This window comes from Girardinichthys multiradiatus, chromosome 12 (genome assembly GCF_021462225.1).
Source record: "Girardinichthys multiradiatus isolate DD_20200921_A chromosome 12, DD_fGirMul_XY1, whole genome shotgun sequence".
Lineage (NCBI taxonomy): Eukaryota > Metazoa > Chordata > Actinopteri > Cyprinodontiformes > Goodeidae > Girardinichthys > Girardinichthys multiradiatus.
Genome location: NC_061805.1, coordinates 18,743,155 through 18,765,506, shown reverse-complemented (window position 1 = coordinate 18,765,506; position 22,352 = coordinate 18,743,155). Strand labels below are relative to the sequence as shown.

General features: G+C 38.6%; 1 protein-coding gene across 1 annotated transcript in view; it reads left to right on the top strand.

The window, feature by feature from the left end:
• The window catches only part of si:dkey-215k6.1 (transmembrane protein 132D), a 431,446-nt gene that overhangs the window by 120,595 nt on the left and 288,499 nt on the right, over positions 1–22,352 (top strand). The window contains exons 2-3 of the mRNA XM_047381596.1: positions 15,847–16,265; positions 16,945–17,519. Coding sequence (XP_047237552.1) covers positions 15,847–16,265; positions 16,945–17,519 — 994 coding nt within the window. The remainder of the gene's footprint in view (positions 1–15,846; positions 16,266–16,944; positions 17,520–22,352) is intronic.

The window sequence follows — 22,352 nt, the reverse complement described above, 5'->3', positions numbered from 1 at the left end:
GTCAAGGAGTACAAATAATTTTGCACAACACTGCTTTTTCTTTACCATATACATTGGACTTTCTGCATCTTGACCCTTTGTCTGGCTTTTTTTTTATTACCACTAATATTTAATGTGCCAGGCTACTTTTGAGGGCTGTCTGTGTGCACGTTTTTTGTGGTTTTAGGGTTACATTAATGTGTGAGGAACAGTTATCAAATGGCTGATTTAAACGCTGATGTTAACCTTGTTGGTCAGGTATGCTATGCCAGCAACACAGTTGTCTTTTTATCACTTTCAAATTGAGGTAATAAAAGAATACTTTTAGCTGATGTTCTCTTCTGTCATTTCTTTCACTTCTATGTCCAGATTTTGTCCTCCTTTTCTTCTACTCATTCACTGTCCCTTCCGCCTCTATCAATTTTCTTTTGCACAGCTCCTCTCAACATTTATCTCCATTAGGTCTTGTCTTGTCCTGCTGTACTTGCTCTCAGTACTCATATTGCCTTTCCTACTCACTCTTCTTGTTCTTTGTCCTTCAGCCTTTCTTCACCCCTTGTCTTCTTCTGTCATGTTCATTCTTACTTTTTCCATCTTTTATTTTTCTGCACTTTTTCTCCCTTTTACTTTTATCTGTTTCTCTTTTGACTCTTTCTCAATATTGCAACATATATTCCCCCTCTCCAAATATTTGTCTTGTCTCATACATAACAAAGTGTACTACTTTGTTTCTCCTGCTCCATTATGTCAGTTGAAACAGCAAGTCTTCCAGCTCCTTTATAAGAAGCTTTAACAAGTTGGTCGACTGTGGATCACTAAAGGATAGAGTTGAATGAAAGCAAGGACCAGTGGATTTATCACTGCACCAAATTCACACTCAAGGGGATTCTAGTTTAATGCTTTTCTTCAGATCTATTATTAATAACATTGATTGGTGACCATTTTTGGAGTTTGATGCTGCCTTTATATAAATCTTAGTGCCTGCCATCTCATTAAAATAATGTCCTTAATGCTTTTTGAATAATCTTTTAAATTTCCTATAAGGTTTACAAGTAGTCCTAGGTTTTAGATACATTGTTTGGCATCAAAAAGGTTGGAGTGGCTTTTTTAGGCCCATTTTTTAAAACTCTGGAAAACTTTTTATTTGGCAAATGCCCAAAATGATTCACAGCATCCAGCTTCCAGCCCACTGGATTTAGTGAATGGGTCTGTAAGCCGCTAAGAGTTTAGCACATCCTGCACCCTGTCTCTCCATTTCCGTATACGCTGCTCAACTTTCTCTCTGAGAGCTCTTTCCTTTATTTGCTCCAGCTTTTCCCTCAGTTGTAGGATGACCATTTGAAATTGCTCTTCACACCTCCCTGCTTCTCCAGCCACGAACAGACAAAAAGACCTTGGGCCTGGAGCCTCATGAATCACAGTTACAAAATTGAAACAGATTTCAGAGTTCTTATTCAACATCTTATCCTTTCCTTATTAGCTGGTTGATATAAATTTTACATTTCAGAAGTGTCATAGCTATTTGTAAAAGTATTAATACAGACTGTAATGTTTCAAAATTTTTTCATGTTAAAACCACAAATTGCTAAAATATTTGTATTCATTATTATTGTTAGTTTTTCATTGTGTTTAGTTATTTCGTTGGTTCCTATGTGTTTAGTGTTTTTTTTAATTTATGATTTCTTATGTTCTTCCCTCTGTGCATTTTGGTTTATTTTATGGTAATGTTAGGCTTCTCCCCTTTTTGATTTATATATCCTTTTGTGTGTATTATCTGTGGCTTATCTTTATTATTCTCTTTCCCCCAGTCTCCCCATTTGCTGTACTCCACAGCTGTTCAGAATTTTACCCTGATTATGCTGATCTGGTCCCAATGTCATTCTTTACCCTTTCCTCAGTGTTTAAGCTACTTGATTCTCATTGTTCCCCACTGGTTAAATCCGTTACATCTGCCCAGTTTCTTGTCCTGTTCTCCTTGTGGCCTGCATGTAAGTTTCTTTTTTATCATTAAAGCCTTCTACTCACCATGCTCCTTCCAAGCTATTGTCTGTGTTTTGGTCCTACTACAAACACAATATATGACACATTCCATTGTAGCTCTGTCTGTATATTTGGGTCTGTCCATCACTGTCCTGTTGGAAGACAAACCTCTGCCACAGTCTTGGCTGTTTTCAGCCTCTAACAAGCTTTCTTCCAGGATTGCCCTGCAACTCCATCAGTCCTCTTAAACTCTGACCAGCCTCCCTGTCCTGCTATGGAAAACATCCCCACAACATGATAGTGCCACCACCATTGTGTTACATTGGCATGGTGTGTTCAGGGTGATTTGCAGTGTTTCTTGTCATTAATTTGCATACAGGCCAGAAAGTTTAACTTTGGTCTAATTTGACCAGGGCCCTTTCTTGCAAATGTTTCCTATGTCCTGAACAAGGCTTACTGCAAACTATAAATGAGTCCTCTTGTGGCTTTGTTTTAACAAAGGCTTTTGTCTGGCAAGATTTGTAGAGTGTACAACTAGTAGCTGTAGTGTCAACTGATTCTACCACTTGAGCAATTGATCTCTGAAGCTCCTTTAGAGTTACCTTCTGGTGATTGTTCCTTCACAGAACAGCTGTATGATATAGAAGATCTGCTATTATGTTTCTTTTAGATCATTGATGTGCATCACTTTATGCTGGTCTATCACTTAAATTCCCAGTAAAATACATTTAAGTATCTGGTTGTAACATGACAAAATGTGAAAAAAAAGTTAAGGGATATTAATATTTTTTACCATTCTGCATGAAAAATTAAAATGGGTACATATCCGTGGCGATTGCTTTAAGACTGCAAGGGAAGCTCAGCTTCCCCTAAAATGTCAAAAAATAAGTGATTAAATACATACTGTTGTGTGTACATGTCATTGACTAAATATGCGCTACAACGCGCTCAACTTTTGTTCAGAATCAGCTTCTTATCACTGGTAACGACGCGGCTTTCCTCTCACTCATTCCCGCAGCTTCAGAGTGCTTTAAACAGTGAGTTCAATATCGAAGCGTCTCTGGGGCAGTGGGCTGGCCTCGGCTGGTTCCGGACGCTCAGCTTCTGCATGATGATTGGATGATCTGTTTGAGGCTGAATCCATTTTTGATTGACAGCGAAGTGATTGAATCAGCGAATCAGCGATCTTGAAAGCTTCCCCTCCTCTAAAGACCAGCATCCTCCACTGGTACATATGGAATGAAAATCCTGACAGTGGGATGAATTATATAAAAAGACTATTGTGAAGAAGGCATTCTAAAGTTTAGATATTTGGAAGAAGCCACAATACTAACTGACTACTGTTTTATGTAATTACTTAAAAGAAAAACCTCATCTGAAAAACAAAATGGCTGTATTATCTGTGGAAAGAGAGGAAAATAAAATTATTTTTATCTTTATTTCAATAAAAAGTTTTATTATTGAACTCTACTTCTGTGAAACTGCATCAACCTTTTGGGAAATAGTGTTGGGGTGGTTGGAAATAAATGTGACATTTATCAGATTTTAATCTGCGTTCTTCTACATCCTGTCTCGTTCCTCCATATGCTTAAAAATAAACTCATACAGAGTAAGTTGTAGGCCATTGATTTGTGTTTCATGAAGGAAATTTCTGTAGCCGTGATATGCCATATTTTCTTTTCATTACGTATCCCTTATGAAAAAACATTCTAGAGATGGAAAGGAAAAAAAAAAACTGGGAAAGATAAAGACAAATTAACAACCATAAAATGATATTTGGAGATTTGATATGCAAAAGGGGGATACTGGATCCAAGACAGCGTGTTGGAAAAGCTGTAGGGGGAGATGTTGGTGAGAGCATAGCTTGGGAGATGTGAATTTTTTGACCCAGAGACAAAGACATAAATCAAAACCTGGTGTACTTGTGTGTGGCAGTATTGGGAATTTTGACATATGAGGTAGGCAGAATTCAATAGGTAACTCTTAGTCAAAACAAAATGAAAGCAAAATCAATCACTGTAAGAAAACCTCTCAAGCTTTGTTGATTTGCACATTAGCTACAATGTACAGCAATTTAAGAAGAATCATATCTGTTCAGCAGATATGATACATATTTGAGCTTAAAAACATCAAATAGATGTTCTCAAACTGCTGTGCCCTGATGTACTCAAAATGAGTATTCCAGTGCAGTGGTTCCCAAATTTGCATAACAAGTACCATCTAAATAAATAGAAAGATTTACAAATTGTTCATATACTGGGAGATAATTGTGTATTTTTCACACTTATTGCTACCTATGTTAGTCATTATGTTTCCTTTTTGTTTGAATATATTGAAATGGTAAATACATACAGTTATTTGTGTATGTCAGCAGTTTTGTGCTTCACGGAGACGTGGCTGTGTGGATTAATACCGGACTCTGCGCTGCAGCTGGCAGGATTCCAGCTCTACAGAGCGGACAGAGACACAGAACTCTCCAGCAAAGCAAAAGGTGGAGGAATCTGTTTTTACCTCAACAGTGGTTGGTGCAACGACGTGACAGTGATTCAGCAGCACTGTTCTCCAGACCTGGAATCCTTCATCATAAACCCTAACCCTTTCTATTCCCCCCGTGAGTTCGCTTCATCCTGGTCGGTGTTTACATCCCGCCGCAAGCTAACGTGCAGGTCGCACAGCGCATGCTCGCCGACCAGATACTGAGTGTGGAGCGGACCAACCCGGACTCCTTAGTAATCGTCGTTGGTGACTTTAACAAAGGTAATCTGACCCACGAACTCCCCAAATATAGACAGTTTATAAAATGTCCGGCCAGAGAGGACAACATTCTGGATCACTGTTACACCACCATCAGAGACGCTTATCACGCCGTCCCACGTGCTGCACTGGGCCAATCCGACCACATCATGGTCCACCTGATTCCTGCATACAGGCAGAAACTAAAGCTCTGCAAACCTGTTGTGAGGACGACAAGGAAGTGGAGCAGTGAGGCTGTGGAGAATCTCCAGGCGTGTTTAGGCTGTACAGACTGGGATGTGTTCAGGACTACTACCAACAGTCTGGACGAGTACACAGAGGCTGTGACTTCCTACATCAGCTTCTGTGAGGACAGCTGTGTACCATCATGCACCAGGGTGAGTTACAACAACGACAAACCCTGGTTCACAGCTAAACTCAGAAGGTTAAGACTGGATAAGGAAGAGGCCTTCAGGAGTGGGGACAAAGACATGTACAGAGAGGCAAAGTACAAGTTTGGCAAGGCAGTGAAAGAGGCCAAACGACTGGACTCTGAGAAGCTCCAAAACCAGTTCTCAGCCAACGACTCTGCGTCTGTCTGGAAAGGGCTCAAGCAAATCACCAACTACAAGCCGAAAGCCCCCCACTCCATCAACGACCGACTCCTCGCCAACGACCTGAACGAGTTCTACTGCCGCTTTGAAAGACAAAGGGACAGTCCTGCAACCATCCCCCACGACACCCCCCAACAGCTGCAGCCACAATCCACCACCCCCATCTCTCCAACCTCAAGAGGGGCCTTGGCACCTCCAACCCCCACCCTGAAGTTCCCCCCCACCAGCCCCCTACCCACGCCGAGGACGGCTCTTTCCATCCAGGAGAGGGACGTAAACAAACTCTTCAGGAGACAGAACCCCCGGAAAGCTGCTGGTCCAGATTCTGTCTCACCAGCCAGCCTGAAGCACTGCGCTGATCAGCTGTCTCCAGTCTTCACAGACATTTTTAACACCTCACTGGAGACATGTCATGTGCCTGCCTGCTTCAAGTCCTCCACCATCGTCCCTGTTCCCAAGAAGCCAAGGACCACAGGGCTTAATGACTTCAGACCCGTCGCCCTGACCTCTGTGGTGATGAAGTCCTTTGAGCGCCTTGTGCTCTCACACCTAAAAGACATCACCGACCCCCTCCTGGACCCCCTGCAGTTTGCCTACAGAGCCAACAGGTCTGTAGACGATGCAGTCAACCTAGCCCTTCACTTCATCCTCCGGCACCTGGACTCCACAGGAACCTATGCCAGGATCCTGTTTGTGGATTTCAGCTCTGCCTTCAACACCATCGTCCCAGTTCTGCTACAGGAGAAGCTCTCCCAGCTGAGTGTGCCTGACTCCACCTGCAGGTGGATCACTGACTTCCTGTCTGACAGGAAGCAGCGCGTGAGGCTGGGGAAGCACGTCTCTGACTCCCTGACCATCAGCACCGGTTCCCCCCAAGGCTGTGTTCTCTCTCCTCTGCTCTTCTCCCTGTACACCAACAGCTGCACCTCCAGTCACCAGTCTGTCAAGCTTCTGAAGTTTGCGGACGACACCACCCTGATCGGACTAATCTCTGATGGTGACGAGTCCGCGTACAGATGGGAGGTGGACCATCTGTTGGACTGGTGCAGCCAGAACAACCTTGAGCTCAACGCTCTAAAGACAGTGGAGATGGTTGTGGACTTCAGGCAGAACCCAGCCCCACCTGCCCCCATCACCCTCTGTGACTCCACAATTGACACTGTGGAATATTTCCGCTTCCTGGGAACCATCATCTCCCAGGATCTCAAGTGGGAGCCAAACATCAGCTCCCTCATCAAGAAAGCCCAGCAGAGGATGTTCTTCCTGCGGCAGCTGAAGAAATTCAACCTGCCAAAGACTATGATGGTGCACTTCTACACAGCCATCATTGAGTCCATCCTCACCTCCTCCATCACCATCTGGTACGCCGTTGCTACAGCCAAGGATAAGGGCAGGCTGCAGCGTGTCATTCGGTCTGCTGAGAAGGTGATTGGCTGCAGTCTACTGTCGCTCCAGGAACTGTACACCTCCAGGACCCTGAAGCAGGCAGGGAAGATTCTGGCTGATCCCTCCCACCCCGGTCACAGACTCTTTGAGACTCTCCCCTCTGGCAGGAGGCTGTGGTCCATCCGGACCAAAACCTCACGCCACAAGAACAGTTTTTTCCCATCTGCCACCAGCCTTATTAACAAAGCCCGGAAACCACCCTGACACTCTCCCTTTCCCCCACACCCCCCCTGTTTTTGCTGACAGGACACCCGTAACTTGTAACTCTATGCGTTACATTAACGTTCAGCATGGACTTCTGCTTTACTTGCACTGCCATACTTGCACAATGATCACCTGCACTGTTGTATTGCTCTTGCATCTTATACTGCTCTATACTTACTCTCACTCACTTAAAACTGTGCACATATATTTATATTATATTGTAGATATGTTTATACTGTTTAATTTGTATTGTATTGCACCGACTACGCCAAAACAAATTCCTTGTATGTCCAAAAACGTACTTGGCAATAAAGCTTTTCTGATTCTGATTCTGATTCTGATTACAGCTTGTCACTGAGCAAAGCTACAACAAGAACATGGCCTAGTTGGGTTTGTCATTCTTATAAATATGTTCTCACTTTATAGGTAGATGGAACACAAGTCCATCCTGGTCAATTCCTGGTTCACTATCAGCTTCTGTTTATTTTGGAAGTTCTCAAAATATTCACAACTGCAGTTTGTCTCTTGCAGTCTATTGATTAGCTTTTCCTTAAAACAAAGAAGTGTTCTTGAACAGCTCATTTAGTTGGTTGTTGGTGCAGGTCATTTCTGCATCACATTTTATTTTTTGAATTTAGCTTGTACATAGTTAGTAGAATGTAGTAATAGTACCACTAAAGGCTACCCTAAAAACACCACTAGCACAAGTAGTTGGAAAACCGGGGTTTTAATGCATTGTTGGTCCGGCCCGTATGAGGAAACAAGGAGTGAACTGCACACAGAGTACAAAAGAGACTGGTAAAAACTCAATCCCAGAATGCACAGCATCAACCTATTTACATGAGAGCTCCTAAGAAGGAGGAGTCACAGCTGGAATCCCTGTCAAAATAAGATTAGGTGCCTGAAACTGGCTGTCTGAGCTCCTGCAGAAAGAATCTGAAAGTGTCATAGATCCCCCAAAAGGAGACGTCCCTAATTGGAAAGCGGTTCTCCCTCCACTGCCCGAGGAAGACAACATTGAAATAGTGAACATTCTGCACGCTTATAATAATAATAATAATAAGAAGAAGAATTTCTGAATTTTAATTAACAATAACGACAGATATCATTTGCAACAAGAAAGTATTCTTACCTGCTGAGGCTTGATCTGTTTAGCAATAGCAAGTGACAACGTTTTCTTTGGCGATCTTTTCAGATCAGATGCCCAGTGTGGCTATAGCACCTGTTATGTATGGAAATTATTATGAGCAAGTGTACATGCTCTGTGTGTACTTGGAGGTGGAAAAAAATATGTCCTATTTTACTAGGGATGAATATTGGCAGGGAAAGCAGAGGTGTCATTATTTAATGCAAGTCAGCTCTAAGCTGTTGCCAGGCTGACAGCTCTGCTTAGTTTCCAAGCACACCGCATTCCATACATCCTAACTAAGTCAGTTTATTTCGCTGCCTTTGCATCATCAGCCCCTCTTGCACAACAGGCCACCGACCATCCTCAATACATCATGAATGACCATGTCTATCTCTATCAAACTTTGGCTTAAAAAATCATAAGGGATGAATCAAAATATAAAATATCTTTACATTCCTGCAGCAGAATGGAATCAACAAATGCATTAGGAGGACGTTTTATTATGACAATGTCAAGACTTTTTAAACTTGCTTTCACTTTAAGTGAAGTTGTGCAGTCCATAGTTTCTTCACTTTCTTTTGCACCTTCAGGCAATAGTTTATTTATCTGTAAAGTTTTGTCCATCCCATCTGCAAGATATATATTTTTAATCTTTGTAAGATGCCTGATTGAATTTTAAACATTCAAGTTTTTTGGATTCATTTGTGGCTCCTACTGTTCAGTCTGGGAGCACATTTTGACAATATAAAAAACACCTTTTTCATTAAATGATTTTTTTCTGATATTAATCTGGAAGACCTAAAGCTTCCCTTAGTGGATGCTGAATACACTGCATATTTGAAATACTGGATTTTTCATTTAACGGTGTGAAAAATATCATATTTCACAAAGGAGAGAGTTGAGAGGAGAGCTTGTGCAGGACAGACAACTGAAGAACAAGAGACTAAGAGCCCACCAAAATAAACTCTATGCTCGTGATGAATGCGCTGCTCAGAAATAGAAACCTCATCCCTCTTTCATCCTTTTATCTCTTCTCACTAGTTTCTCCTTTCTTTCCACACTACCTCAAGCCATCTCTATCTTGCCATATTAGTCTACAACTTTCTTTCTCTCTTAGCTAGCCTGCCATCTTTAAAATCAATGGTGTTCACACGTCACCAAAAATTCCTCTGTGATGGATTTTCTTTCAAGTCTGAGTCATGGCATGCAAAGGCAAAGTGGTGTGTTGAAGTTTCTTTGTCAAATACATTTCCAATCAGAAAATTTTAAGTGTACATCAACACTCATTGCATTTTTATTTTTTTGCTTGTTGCTTTATGCTACATGCTTAAAATACCTTTATTGAATAGAAACTGGAATTTGCAGGGGAATGACTGAAAAGCGAGAAAAATTTTAGGGCTGGCATGCTGGACTAAAGAAAAGGATCTGACAAAGTGCCTTGGATGATATTGGCAAATGCATTCTTTGATGTTTTGAAACCTTCTGGTTTTGGTTGTAAATATTTTAGGTTTTTCTAAAATTATGAAAAAAAAAAATCAGTGACTGGAAGGAAACACAGTAAAAAATGATGTCAACTTTGATGAGCACAAAAATATTTTAGAAAATTAATTCATTACCATTTTTTGATGTATTTAGACTAAAAGGAGCCACTTTGTTTCCCTTTTTAATGACTGATTTCCTGATTTCGTCTGTATAACCCATTTTCATTGCATATTTAGGGTTAAAAAAAGAAAAGTAAAAAAGTAAAATGAAACTTCAGTTAATGTTAAAATGTATCAAATTTGAAAACATTTTATTCAACATTTTGCAATTGAACATTCGTTCAACTGTTGTGACAAAATTAACAATTATAGAAATGATACTAAAGATTTTTTTTGAATGCTGAACATCTTCAAATTGTGAATATCATTGTCAAGAAACAATAAGTTAATAACATTGAGAATCAAATGAACCGGGGACCTCTGAAGACAGTTGGTTTTCTTGTAATTTAAAGGGGGCTAAAAACAAATTTACATCACACTTTGATTCTCATTTTTGAAAATGTTCCTTCATTTTCCTTCCATTTCACTGTTATTCATGATTTCCATCATATGATAATGTACATGAAAAGTAGCGATTATCACTCTGAAGTCTATTAATAAAGTCTGCCGTTTTGGAGTTAAAATGAATTTATTATTCAATATTTGAATGCTGGCACAAATCCTGGGACACTCTCTTAAAAGGATTTTATATTCTCTATAACCTGATACATTTCTGTCTCCCAGGATTTGTGTGTAGGTTTATAATGTGTGGTTCCAAAGATATTTCATTATATTCCTCTTTACAAAATGCTGATTGCACACACTTGCAGGCACATAGATAACATGTGAAGAAATTGCCATAAGTCCATGCATATGTGTGTATCATTTTAATTAAATACAAAAATGTGACTTAATATTTTACCAACTAATGCTATTATCACATTTTGGTCTCTTTCCTCCCAACTAAGACCCATCTGGCTTTGCTGTTGCTGTCTTTCTTTGTTTCTTTCTTTCTTCCTTCCTCATCCTGTCCTGCACACTTCAGTGTGTTTTGATTACTGGATGTGTGTGAGCATGTCTGCACTTGGAAATAGAGCAGGATGGGCATTTTGGGGGGAAGAAGCATCACAGATGGGCCTTGTCAAATCTCTGTACATCTGGCTTTATTCTTGTCCAATCCACCCCACACACACACACACACACACAAAGACTCTTTCTCTCTCCTCTGTCTCTTCCTCTCTCTCTATCACACACACACACACACACACACACACACACACACACACACACACACACATGCACACACACAAACACTCAGGTTTATGTTCAGTAAACTATCTTAGTCATGAGCAACCTTCCAAAACAACACAAATACAAGCTTCCGGACTTTTACATGTCTAGCAGATGCATACTCTTTAGGCATGCATGTTCATGAAGACTTGAGTGCTCAGAGATCCACTTGGACACACACTGAATATCTGTGCAGCAGGGCACAGCGGGTATGGACTCCTGTTGTGTTTTATGGTTGCCAAAGTAATGATGTCAGGAAATCTGGTCAGGTTTAATAGTAGCCAAAGACATACCATTGTAGAATGATAGAGTGCCAACTCTGACTTGTAGCATAGCGCCTCCTTTTGAGCCGAAGGTTGTAGTGACTCGAAATATTGTTTCTTTTTCATTATAGACTGACAATATTTCAGAGTAAAAAAAGTAACATACTTAGTCATTTTTTTTAATTACGCGTTCTGGTGCATTTCAGACAGATTAATAATGCAGCAATCAAAATAATCAAAATGAATATTAAAACACTCTTTTGATCTCTTCAGAAAAAAATAATACAGGAAAGTTTTAACAGAATTGGGGTGGATTTCACGGTTTTTGAAAAGACAATTTCATATATTTTTTACTGTTACTGACTCAATCCAAGGGTCTACTTTTGTCTGCATGAAAAAGCTCTGCATGTGTGTGTGTGTGTGTGTGTGTGTGTGTGTGTGTGCGTCTCATGTGTTGAAGGTCCCTGTACAAGACTCTGATATATGCTTCATAAGGTTCCTGTGGACAAAAACATCCACGCAGAAACCTCAAGGACACCCATAATGATGGAAAAGAAATGAGAGAAGAAAACATGACGTTTGGGAAACCTAATATGCTGATGTGTTGTGACCATATGATCTATGACATGTTTTCACATTTTTCTCAGTCTTTAGGGATAATGGGCACTTAAACAAAATGTAGCAGCAGGTATGTGTCTGTATAACACTGACTTTCAAAAGATATGTAAAGTTTGTCACTAAAGTTTGGGAAGGATAGAGCTGCTATGCTAGCAAAGAAAATATGGAGCCATATCCCATTATAACATGAAAAGTTTATTGTACTAAAACCTTTTCCATGTTTCACATAGAATAGAAACATCATTTAATGTCTCTCAGTACCAGCAGCAGAGTGACACAAAGGTAAAAATATAAAAACAAAAAATTACAATGGGAGACTGTACAGAAAGGGCAAATATACAGCATAAGAACAAATAGTGTACATTTATTAAAAATACTATACTCAGATTCAAATAAATGTCCAACTGAGTAGGATAACTTAAGAAATGTACAAGATGTGCATGTATATTTATTTGCTATTAGGAAATGGAAAAACAGCCCAAATAACAGCAGGGAAGGAAACAATGTATGAGTTTGAGCTTGTTGGTGGCAGTGATAGTTACAGCTTTTGGGAGGAAGGACTTGTGATAATGCCCCTTTATGCAAGTAAGACACAGCAGTCTGTCACTGAAGGGCTCTCCTGTTCTGCAATAGCTTCATGCATGGGGTGGGCGACATTGTGTAGCAGTGATGTTATTTATGCTAGAGTTTTTCTGTCTCCCACCACTTGCACTGGGTCAAGGTGGCAATCTAGGACAGGAAGGCCTTCCTGATGAGCTTAGCTGACTGCTTCCTCGCAGCTGTAGATAAGCTGCTACTCCAACAGACGACACCATAGAAGATGGCTAATGCCACCACATAGTCACAAAAAGTTTTCAGGAGCTCCCCATGGACTCTAAAAGATCTCACTATCCTTAGTAGGTAGAGTCTGCTCTGACTCCAGAGTCAGAGCATCATTTTGACTTCAGTCCAGTTTATAGTTTATATATACACTGTATTGCCAAAATTATTGAGTCACACAACTAAATTAATGAAATCTGGTGTTACAATCACTAACATGGCTGTATGTGTTTAAATGTCTTGTATGGAAAAACTTGACCGGCCTGCACAGAATCCTGACCTTAAACTTCTTGAACACCTTTGGGATGAATTAAAGCAGATGTTGCAATTATGGTTTTCTCCTCTAACTACGAACTACGTAATCAAAGTCTTAGAAGGTTGAAAAGCCTCCTTGCCTAAAGATTAGGCAAGGAGGCCCAAGAATTATTGCTTCTTCATAGCTAGATTTTTTTTCAATTAACTAAAACTAAAAAGTTTTCAAAATATAGTTAAACTCAAATGTGATTATTTTATTACATTTTGAGAACACTTGGTGGTAACATTGTCTAACTGAAGCTTTTTCTTCAGCTTCCTGTGCCTATTTTTCTTTGCTCTTGTCAGCAGTCATCGTAACTCACACTCAAAAGTTTTATTCATACAGTGCTCTAAATGTATCTATTAAAAAGCTGTGGACTAGAGTGCCATTCTTTGTAAGTCATGTGCAGCCATCGTGTGGAACATAGAAATACCAAAACCAGCACCAGTCATCCAAACCGAAATCTTTGTGCAAATTTTTGCAGACCTTTTACCATCCTTTTCTCTTTCTCTCATCTTTGTTGTTTCCTTTTTCCTCTGGCTCTGTCTTCTTTCCTTTATTCTGTTGCTTGTTTTCTGCTGATCCCTCTGCTTGTCTCTCCAACTTTAAAATTATCCATATGTGCCCATGCACCATAACCAACCCAACCTGCTTACTCATTTTTCGAAAGAGGTGTCTGTTTATTTCACTGCTCTTGTTTTTTTGTGTAGAATGAGACAGCGCTACCCTGTCCCACCCTCATTATATTTTCACACTCGGCTTCCCAAGGACACGAAAAATAGAGTCATGCACTTTAGCACACAAACTCCTCACTCTACATGTGAATTTTCTTTGTGACACTATAGTTTGAGTTAAAAAGGATAATATATCTACTATTTAATTTAATGTGATAATTTAATATCTTTTTACATTACACTGAGATTTCATTAATGGCAGACATAGACACATTGATTTCAATACAATTTGCTATGTATTGTCTGAAAAAAATGAGGTGACATGAGTTTTAAAAGGTTGGTTTGTGTTTTCTAAAGATTCCGCTTTAATACATACAGTACAATTTAAATAAAAGCAATTAAATAATGTTATATTTTTGATTAAAATGTTTGTGTCGATACCAAGGTAGTGTAAACGCTTGATGTTTTTACTCAGGGCTATATACCTGCCCACACCCTGTTGGTGTTCTTACAAAAGAATAAATAACCTGATATTGTCTGTAGCATTTCTTACTGTTTTGTAGTACTTTAAATAAGATGGCTGGTTTTCTCTATTAACCCGGAGTGCTTCAAGTTCTTTTTTCACCTTATGTACTAACAGAATGGTCTCAATCACCACTGTTTGATGCAACTGCATAAAGCCAGTTACCCAACTAGTAGTTTGGGGATCTCACAGCTGACACTGATACAGGTATAGGTACATCAAAGTGCTGCAGTACGAACACATAACCTAGTCTTTGCCTTAGGTTTTGTATCATTATAATGGTTAGCCATAAACCAACTCCCATGTTACATAATGGCAGGCTATTAAAGTTGTAGAGGACAGTAATAAAGCTCACTGCACCTTTTATTCTGTTTCTTACACCAAACTATTCTGTAGCATTGGGTAACAATAGAACTACAGGATTTACTTGTTTTTATAGGCCAATCAGATAACTCATGTAAATGTTTAAATATGCATATGTTTATTACAGGTCATAAAATAAGTTTGATTTGGTATCTAGGCTCTGAGCTCATCTCTTCATGTCCATGTTGCTCAGCATGTGAGAGAGTGATTCAAATACGTTTCCTAGCATGCCATTGAATTAGGAGACCTTGAAGCGGATGGATGTATCCCAGGGTGGTGGAGGGGCTTAAAAGCAGTAGAGAGCAAGCAGACAGAAGTAGCAGCAAGACAAAATTACAGTGGGGAGTTTACAGATTATCTGCCTCGACATTGCAGGGCTACCAGACCCAAACTGGTGTTGGATCTGGTTGATGGAGGATGAGAACAGATGGTTTGTTTTGTTTTTATTTATATTTCTGACCAACGTTTTGCATGTTTGCACTAGTGTTTTGATGATTTATCTGTGGTGATGTAATCAAAGTCTTTAAGGTTGGGAGACCTCCTTGCCTAATCTTTAGCTCTTTCCCCAGATTCTATAACAATCGAGGCAGAACTCTGGCTTATTCATTTTTAAGTATTACTTCCAGTCAGAAAAGAACAAACATGGTGGTCAAGTTAAGATTACTTACAAGCTAAATATGCCAGAGGTATGAATAATGTTGGACTTAAATGTTTTTGTTGTTGTTGTAACATGATGAATATGTATATTGCTACAACATGATAATGTTGCTGTCAGGACAGAATACACAGAAAAAAAACAAAAAACTACAAGTTATTATGTTGTTTTTTTCTGTTCACAAATCAAAACTATTCTTTTTTTGTAGCAAGGAGCAACTATACAGTGCTAGTGTGTGTACTTTGATGGAAGTATTTTCAAAAAATTGTACTTTAAGTTTATAAAATGAAATAAACTCATTTTTATATATGTGGCTCTCATAAAAATGGTGTTAAAGAAAGTGATGCATTAATTTAAGATGTGATGCTTAGTCAATTTCTCATAAACACAACTATGAGCTTGTGTTTTTATCAAAAGTGTTAAGACGCACCATACATTATGGCCTTTGTGTCAGTGGGAAGAGATGCTTGTGTGAAAAAAGCTGATAGATGTGTGCATGTGTTTATATCGGAGTGTGAATAAACTAAGGATTGATTGCAATTGTCATTAAGAATGGATTTATGCACTGTCAATTTTAACTGAATAAATAATGTTCTGCTCTGGTTAACACAGAAAAACCAAACAACCATAATCATTGTGGGTTTTACCAATACCTTTTAGTATGATGATGGTATAATTAATATTGCCTTTTTTCTTCCTTCTCTTTTTTATCTTTCTTTCTTCCTCATTTCCTTTCCTTAGTGTCTGACAGCCCATTAGGAGCAGCAGGGGGTGGACAAGGCACTGGGCCGGACTTTTTACAGCCTCGTTTCTCCTCTTCCCTCCCGACCTATCTCCCAGTCCAATGCCAGCTAAATGGTGCTGACTCCGCCTTTTTCTTGCGGGAAGCTAATCAGGAGGTCATGCGAAATGGTAGCCTGTCATCACGGACTGAGCCCTTCTTTCTTCACCAGCTGGAGCCAGGCGTTGCTGCTCCACAGTCCCTGCCGAGTGTCAATTGCACCTACGGAAATCTGAGCATTGAGCAGCTGATCCCAACGGAGCTTCTTCAAGGTCCTCAGCCACATTTGCTGACCACAGTCAGTCAGGTGACGATGAACTGGAGGGTCAAAGGTCAATTGGTGGTCCCTAAAGTGGGGTCAATGAGACCATGGATTCAGGTATGAACATTGTTTTTTTTCTATGGTTTGTTTTTAATTTTTTTCTTTTTTTCACATTTATCTTATCTATTGTAAAAAAACTGTGGACTAAACTGAGCTTGTTAGCCAGTGTAAAACACTTCTGTTGAATTAATCACATTGCCTTTGCCTCTGCCTTTGGTGGAAGGGACACGATTTTTGTTCACTTGGAATAATGAGCAGAAATAGGGTTACAGGAGCTCAGCTATTTCTCCACAATGACAGACCAGGACAGCACCCAAACGGCTGCAGACAAGGTTTCAGTCTGTCTTTTCATGCTATGTACCATCCTACATCCTACATGAACAACACACCAATATACTTTCAGTCCTGAATCCAAGCCAGAGGCTAATACAAGACCTAGAAAGACCATTCAACCTATATATTAGTTTTTTTGTTGTTTTTTTTAACCCAGTGAATACACTAAAGATATTGTTTGTGACGTGAGTCTGCTAAGTAGAGTTTCAAACACACAAAATTTAACCAATTGATTTGTGCAACTTTAAATGATACACTGGTATTTTAGCCAATGATCTTTATTTATTAACAATGACTGAAGAGAGACAATATCTATAGTTTTTTGTATTTTGTTATTTTGATATTTAACTTTGTTTTTTTAGTCTACTTATTATGATGCTACATGCATTCATTTTCTCCTTAGGTACTGTTTTATCTGATTGGGCGGCGCTGGGATGAGCCTGACCCACTTCCTCCATCCATTCTCCCATGTGTTCGCGCCTTGGCCGTACGTGACACCACTGAAGCAGCACCTTCAGCAGGCTGTCGTCTCATTGGACCATCTGGCATCTGTGTGGTCCGTTTGGAGATTCCACCAGCTTGGTTTACACCATCACAAGTGAGAAAAAGACCTGATGTGTCTCTACAATCAGTGGATGTATACTACTCAATCATACCAGTTGAAGGGGCTGGCCAAGAGTGTCCCTCCATTGTGAATGAGCCATGGAAAGCTCAGAGTTCAAATGTCGGACCTCCTGGAGGCCTGGGTATTGGTCTGGGAGGACAGTGGAGTACCTTGGAGGAAGGAGGTCTTCAGGACATGCTGAAAGCTGGTACTGTAGAGATGATCACGGGCCTAGTTTCTGCTAAGGGAGAAAGATTGCCATTAGATGAAAGCCTGGAGGTTCTTGTCCCACCAAGTCCGGTTCGGCTTGGCAAAACAGTGACATTTGGCATCTACATGAAGACAGAATCAAAACTAGAACAGTTCACATTGAGGTAGGATCATAAATCTTTTGAAAAACATTGTTTTGCTTAAGTTTGCTTTAGAATTTTGTTCTATTTTTTGGCAATTTGTTTCAGTTTCTTTGTGGTTTCTTTCCCACTTTCTCAACCTACTCCTCTCCTGCATATGTGCCCTGTTTAATTTCTCAACACTGCCACCTCTTGAAGTAGATGGTTGTTATCTTTGTTTGCTGAAGTTTTCAGTAAGTTTGTTTTCATTTCATTTGTATAGTGACCTTGAGGGTTATAAAGGTGCTTGTAAATAAATGTATTTTTATCATTAGAAGTCAGCAGCGCAAACAGCAACTTTGCAAGTATTTATGGCAAATCCAACAAAAAAAGAGACACAGAAATCAAATACAGAAGAGAAGTGCCACTGGGACTGAGTAAAAACCGGGGAGACAAAAAAAGAGAAGAATGTGTGTAAAATTAGAGAGAATCTGGGTTACAGAAACCGGAGGGCGGTACCCTTAAAGGGTCTCAGGTGTGCTTTAAAAAGCCAGAGTACATGAGGTTTTGACAGGGGCCGAATGTTTTTATGGGCCTTATGCCTTTAGACAGCTCTTTTGTTCTCTGAGACAATAAGTTCACAACCACTGATCTAGAGTAAGCATCCATATCTCATTCTGTCTCTTCTGGCTCATTTCAATGACTTCAGGGATTTCAGACTGTGAAATGACAGATGTGCAAATTCCTCATTCTATCCAGCAAATGGCCTTGTGGATATATCATACCATAGACATAGCAATGTTATTTATGAAGTAAGTTATATTGGTAACATTTAGGACAGTAACCTCAGACAGCTCTTTATTTATTTATATAATTTGCATACATTTATACTTTTATTTTCCATACCGGTATGTTCGGTTTTCAGGGGATGTGTTGCATATTTTGGGAATGTAATGTGGGACAGATTGCCAAAAAAAATAAAAACAATTGCATGCAATTATGCACCCTCACACTCCCTCCTCTAGTTATAACACAATGGTACCCCAGTTGCACAAACTGTAATTTGAGTTTAGTTCCACATCTAATCCAAGAGTATAAAATCTTATTAGTTAAACGACATCTTGTTGCTTGGTAGAAGAAATTAGATAATATAAGTGGTAAATGGATTGAATTTATAGAGTAACAGTCCAACTATTTTTAGTCAGTGAGTAGGGAGACTAGTCTAACTGATCATAAACTGGTACTTAATTGAAATAGTAATATATTGAAACAGTGTTTGAGTGTGAGTTTTAATATCAAATAATGGCTATTTAGACAGAGACAGTTTTTATCTTCAGTAATAAATAAAACTTACAGTAAAAAAGAATGGCAGTGCAGAGTTGAAAAAAAAAATTGTGAAATTGAATCCTATCTTCAAACGTTTTTTTTTACAGAAAACATATATTATATATTTTCTCCATCACATAGGCCAAAATGCCTTACATTTCACATGCACATACAATAAACTGGTAACAGGTAGTGGGAAATGATAGCATGGCTATGTCAAGATCAGGCTCCTCTAATCAGGATAACTGACCCCTTTGTTAGCTTTCTGTTATTGGGGCTTTGCTGCTGCAAAACAGTGGAGCAAATTTAAAGGTTTCTGATTAACAGAGTACATATCCAGTGTTGTGAAAAAGGATTTGACGCTTACAGATTTCTTCTGTTTTTGCATGTTTGTCACACTGTTTGGGATTATCAAGCACATTTTAACTTTAGACAAAGATAACCTGAATAAATACAAAAAGTTGTTTAAAAATTAGGATTTTATTAATAATGGAAAACAAGCACTTAAAACCAAGCTGACCCTATGGTAGCACCAACTGCTATCTAGCATTTGCAATAACTTTCAATAATTTTTTTACATAACTGCAGATGAACTTTATGACACTCTTCTTTGCAGAGTTGTTTTAATTCAGCCACATCAGAGCAGTTTTGAGCTTGAAAAACCTGTACCTCCTTCCTGAAGAAGGTACAAGATGGTGTTTCGCTGGTGTCCCAAAGCCTTAGCAATGGCTATGTAACCCTTTCCAGACTAATATGTATACATATCATTGGATAGCAAAATTTTGTATATATTCTGATTATCTTTAACATTTGATGATCTTAACCATTGAGTGTGACAAAAATGCAAAAACAGAAAAGAAGCTGAAAGGGTACAAATGCTTTTTAATTTCATACAGAAAACATTGTAAGATAAATTGCACCAAGTTGGAGCTCTGCTAGTTTTGCCTGTCCAGCTAGGTGCTCTGCAATAAAAAAAATTGGCAATATTTTTGTGACATAATTTGTTTCCATATCTGGTTCAATAAAAGCTGAGATGATGTGATCACTTTATCAAAACGACAAATATTTTTTTTCTAGTAATAAGGTTTTGGTAAATCCAGGTGTCAACTAGCACAGTAAAGATATGCTCTGATTTTCTAACTAGTATAACAAAAATGTCTTATATTAGGATTTTCTAACACAACACTTTTACTGCTGGTTTGAAAAAAAACATACTGTTGTATTGAATGATGTTGCAAACTGCATGGTTTTTTACAATTACAAAATCACTACATTATGAAAGAAAATGTACTTTTGTGTTACAAATAATAACAAAGCTGGATGCTATTTGCTTTTTATTATAGAAAACATAATGAAGACTTCCTCTGTTCCATAGGTCAACACATTTTTCACTTAAGTGTTGGTTTTCTTGCTCATTGGTCCTCATACCTAAACAAGAGAAATCAAAGAAAAATCCAGACAAATTAATACAAATTTATGTTGTTCTTTACGCTAATATTCACAATCTAACATTTCAAAACACAAACACAGGTGCAGGAACTTGATTTGAAAGTGGGAGGCTGAAAGTGGATTTTCATTAACTTAAGTGAAGTCACACCTCAACAACTGAGACAAAGCTAACACGAATCAATAGGGTACTGATTATACACACTCAAAGAAATCAAAAAACAAGTTGAGCCCAGTAAAGTGTTCACTAAGCATTAACTGAATGTGCTAATATGGATAAGAGGCCTGAGACTGGCAGTGAACAAAGTTGTGAATTAGAGTATTGATCAAATGTTTTACATTTTTACACCTCTTGAATAAATGTAAAATAAAAAAAATAAACAGCACATGATTAAATAGTCAGTCTTCCCCACTCTCTTTATTTGACTGGAGTTTCGTTGCTGTGTGATCAAATAAAAAATGGGTTACCGTGGTTTCATAGTTAGTATCATCTATTGTTAATTATTCCCCTTAAATCTTTCCACATTTTGTCACACAACTACTAACTGTGATAGACTAATAAAATGACCAGTATAATGCATAATTATGAGGCGGACGAAAAATGGCACATGATTTTCAAAGTTGTTTTGTAAAATAAAACCTAAAAGTGTCATTTATATTTTGCCCAGAGAGTCAATACTTTTACCACCATTTCCCACAATTACAGATGCAAGTCTTGGAGTACAGGCTTTGTATGTCTAAATGTGAGCTGAAGCTCATTCAGACTGAATACAGAACATCTGTATCAAAGATTCTAATTTGGCTTTAGATCCATACTTTGACTGGGCCATTTTAACTCTTGATTATACTTTGATCATAATTATTCCTTAACAGCTGTGGCTGTACAGGTGATGTGAATTGTTAGTTCTCCCGTCATGCACTGTGTTGTACATTGTTGACCAAAAAGTTCATTTAGGTGTCATCTGACCAGCAAATTTTCTACCATGTTTGCTTTGTCTCCTAGATGACTTGTGGCATTCTGCAAACAGTGTACAGTTTGTAGTTCTCCTGTTTACAGATTCTCCCAACTGAGTAGTGGATCTCTGCAGCTTCTCCAAAATTACTGCAGACCTCTTGGCTGCTTCTTCAATTAATGCTTTGCTTGCAACATGTCTGTTGAGGTGGACAGACAACAAAAAGTTCAAGGGGGTTTAAATACTTTTGTGACACACTGTGCAAGGTTTATATGAAATAAAAGGTGTGACGGGGACAAGGTTTCTGCCTCCCTCCATGTCCACTTAAAAGGACCAAGAAAGTCACCAGACAACTGGCAGAGAACATGACAAATAGCATGACTTGTTGCACCTCTATCATATATATTTGGCACAAGTACTTTGTTGACTAAAACTAACTCTTTAGAACCAAATTTGGCAGCTTTGTCTCATTTGTATCATTGTTCTTGCATTTCATCTCTCTCAGATGAAAGATATCTCATCTAAGAGATATGATGGTGGAGAAAATGTAATTAATGGAAGAGAGAAATCAGGTTACCATAATGAAAATCACTCAGAGTGACGGCGACATTTCTCTGATTAAATAAGAATTGGGTTACATGTTGTTGACTATAATTATTATTTTAAATGGAAATCTGAAAACAATCCAATGAGAAGTGTCAATAGACTCAAGACAAGATAGAATAGGCATCTTTATTAATGTGATTCAGCCATTTAAAACTACAGTCAAATTTATTTTCTAAATTTCTTGCATGTTTAATAAAAATATAAAATTTAATTATATATAATTTAAGTCAAAGGGGCACCAATTTTAATTTCTTTGTGTTCAAAACTCTGTGGGTCATTTGGGGATCCTGTGGGAAAAGAGAAAGTGGCTAGACTGTGCTGCACCTTGTTTTACTACTTGCTGACTGAGAGAGGGAAAATTAATACTGTAATATTCAGCACACGTTATCTTCTTATACACTTGATATATCAATGCACATGCACTTGCATATTTGCTATGTATAAAATACTCTTTGCAAGTATCTATCTATCTATCTATCTATCTATCTATCTATCTATCTATCTATCTATCTATCTATCTATCTATCTATCTATCTATCTATCTATC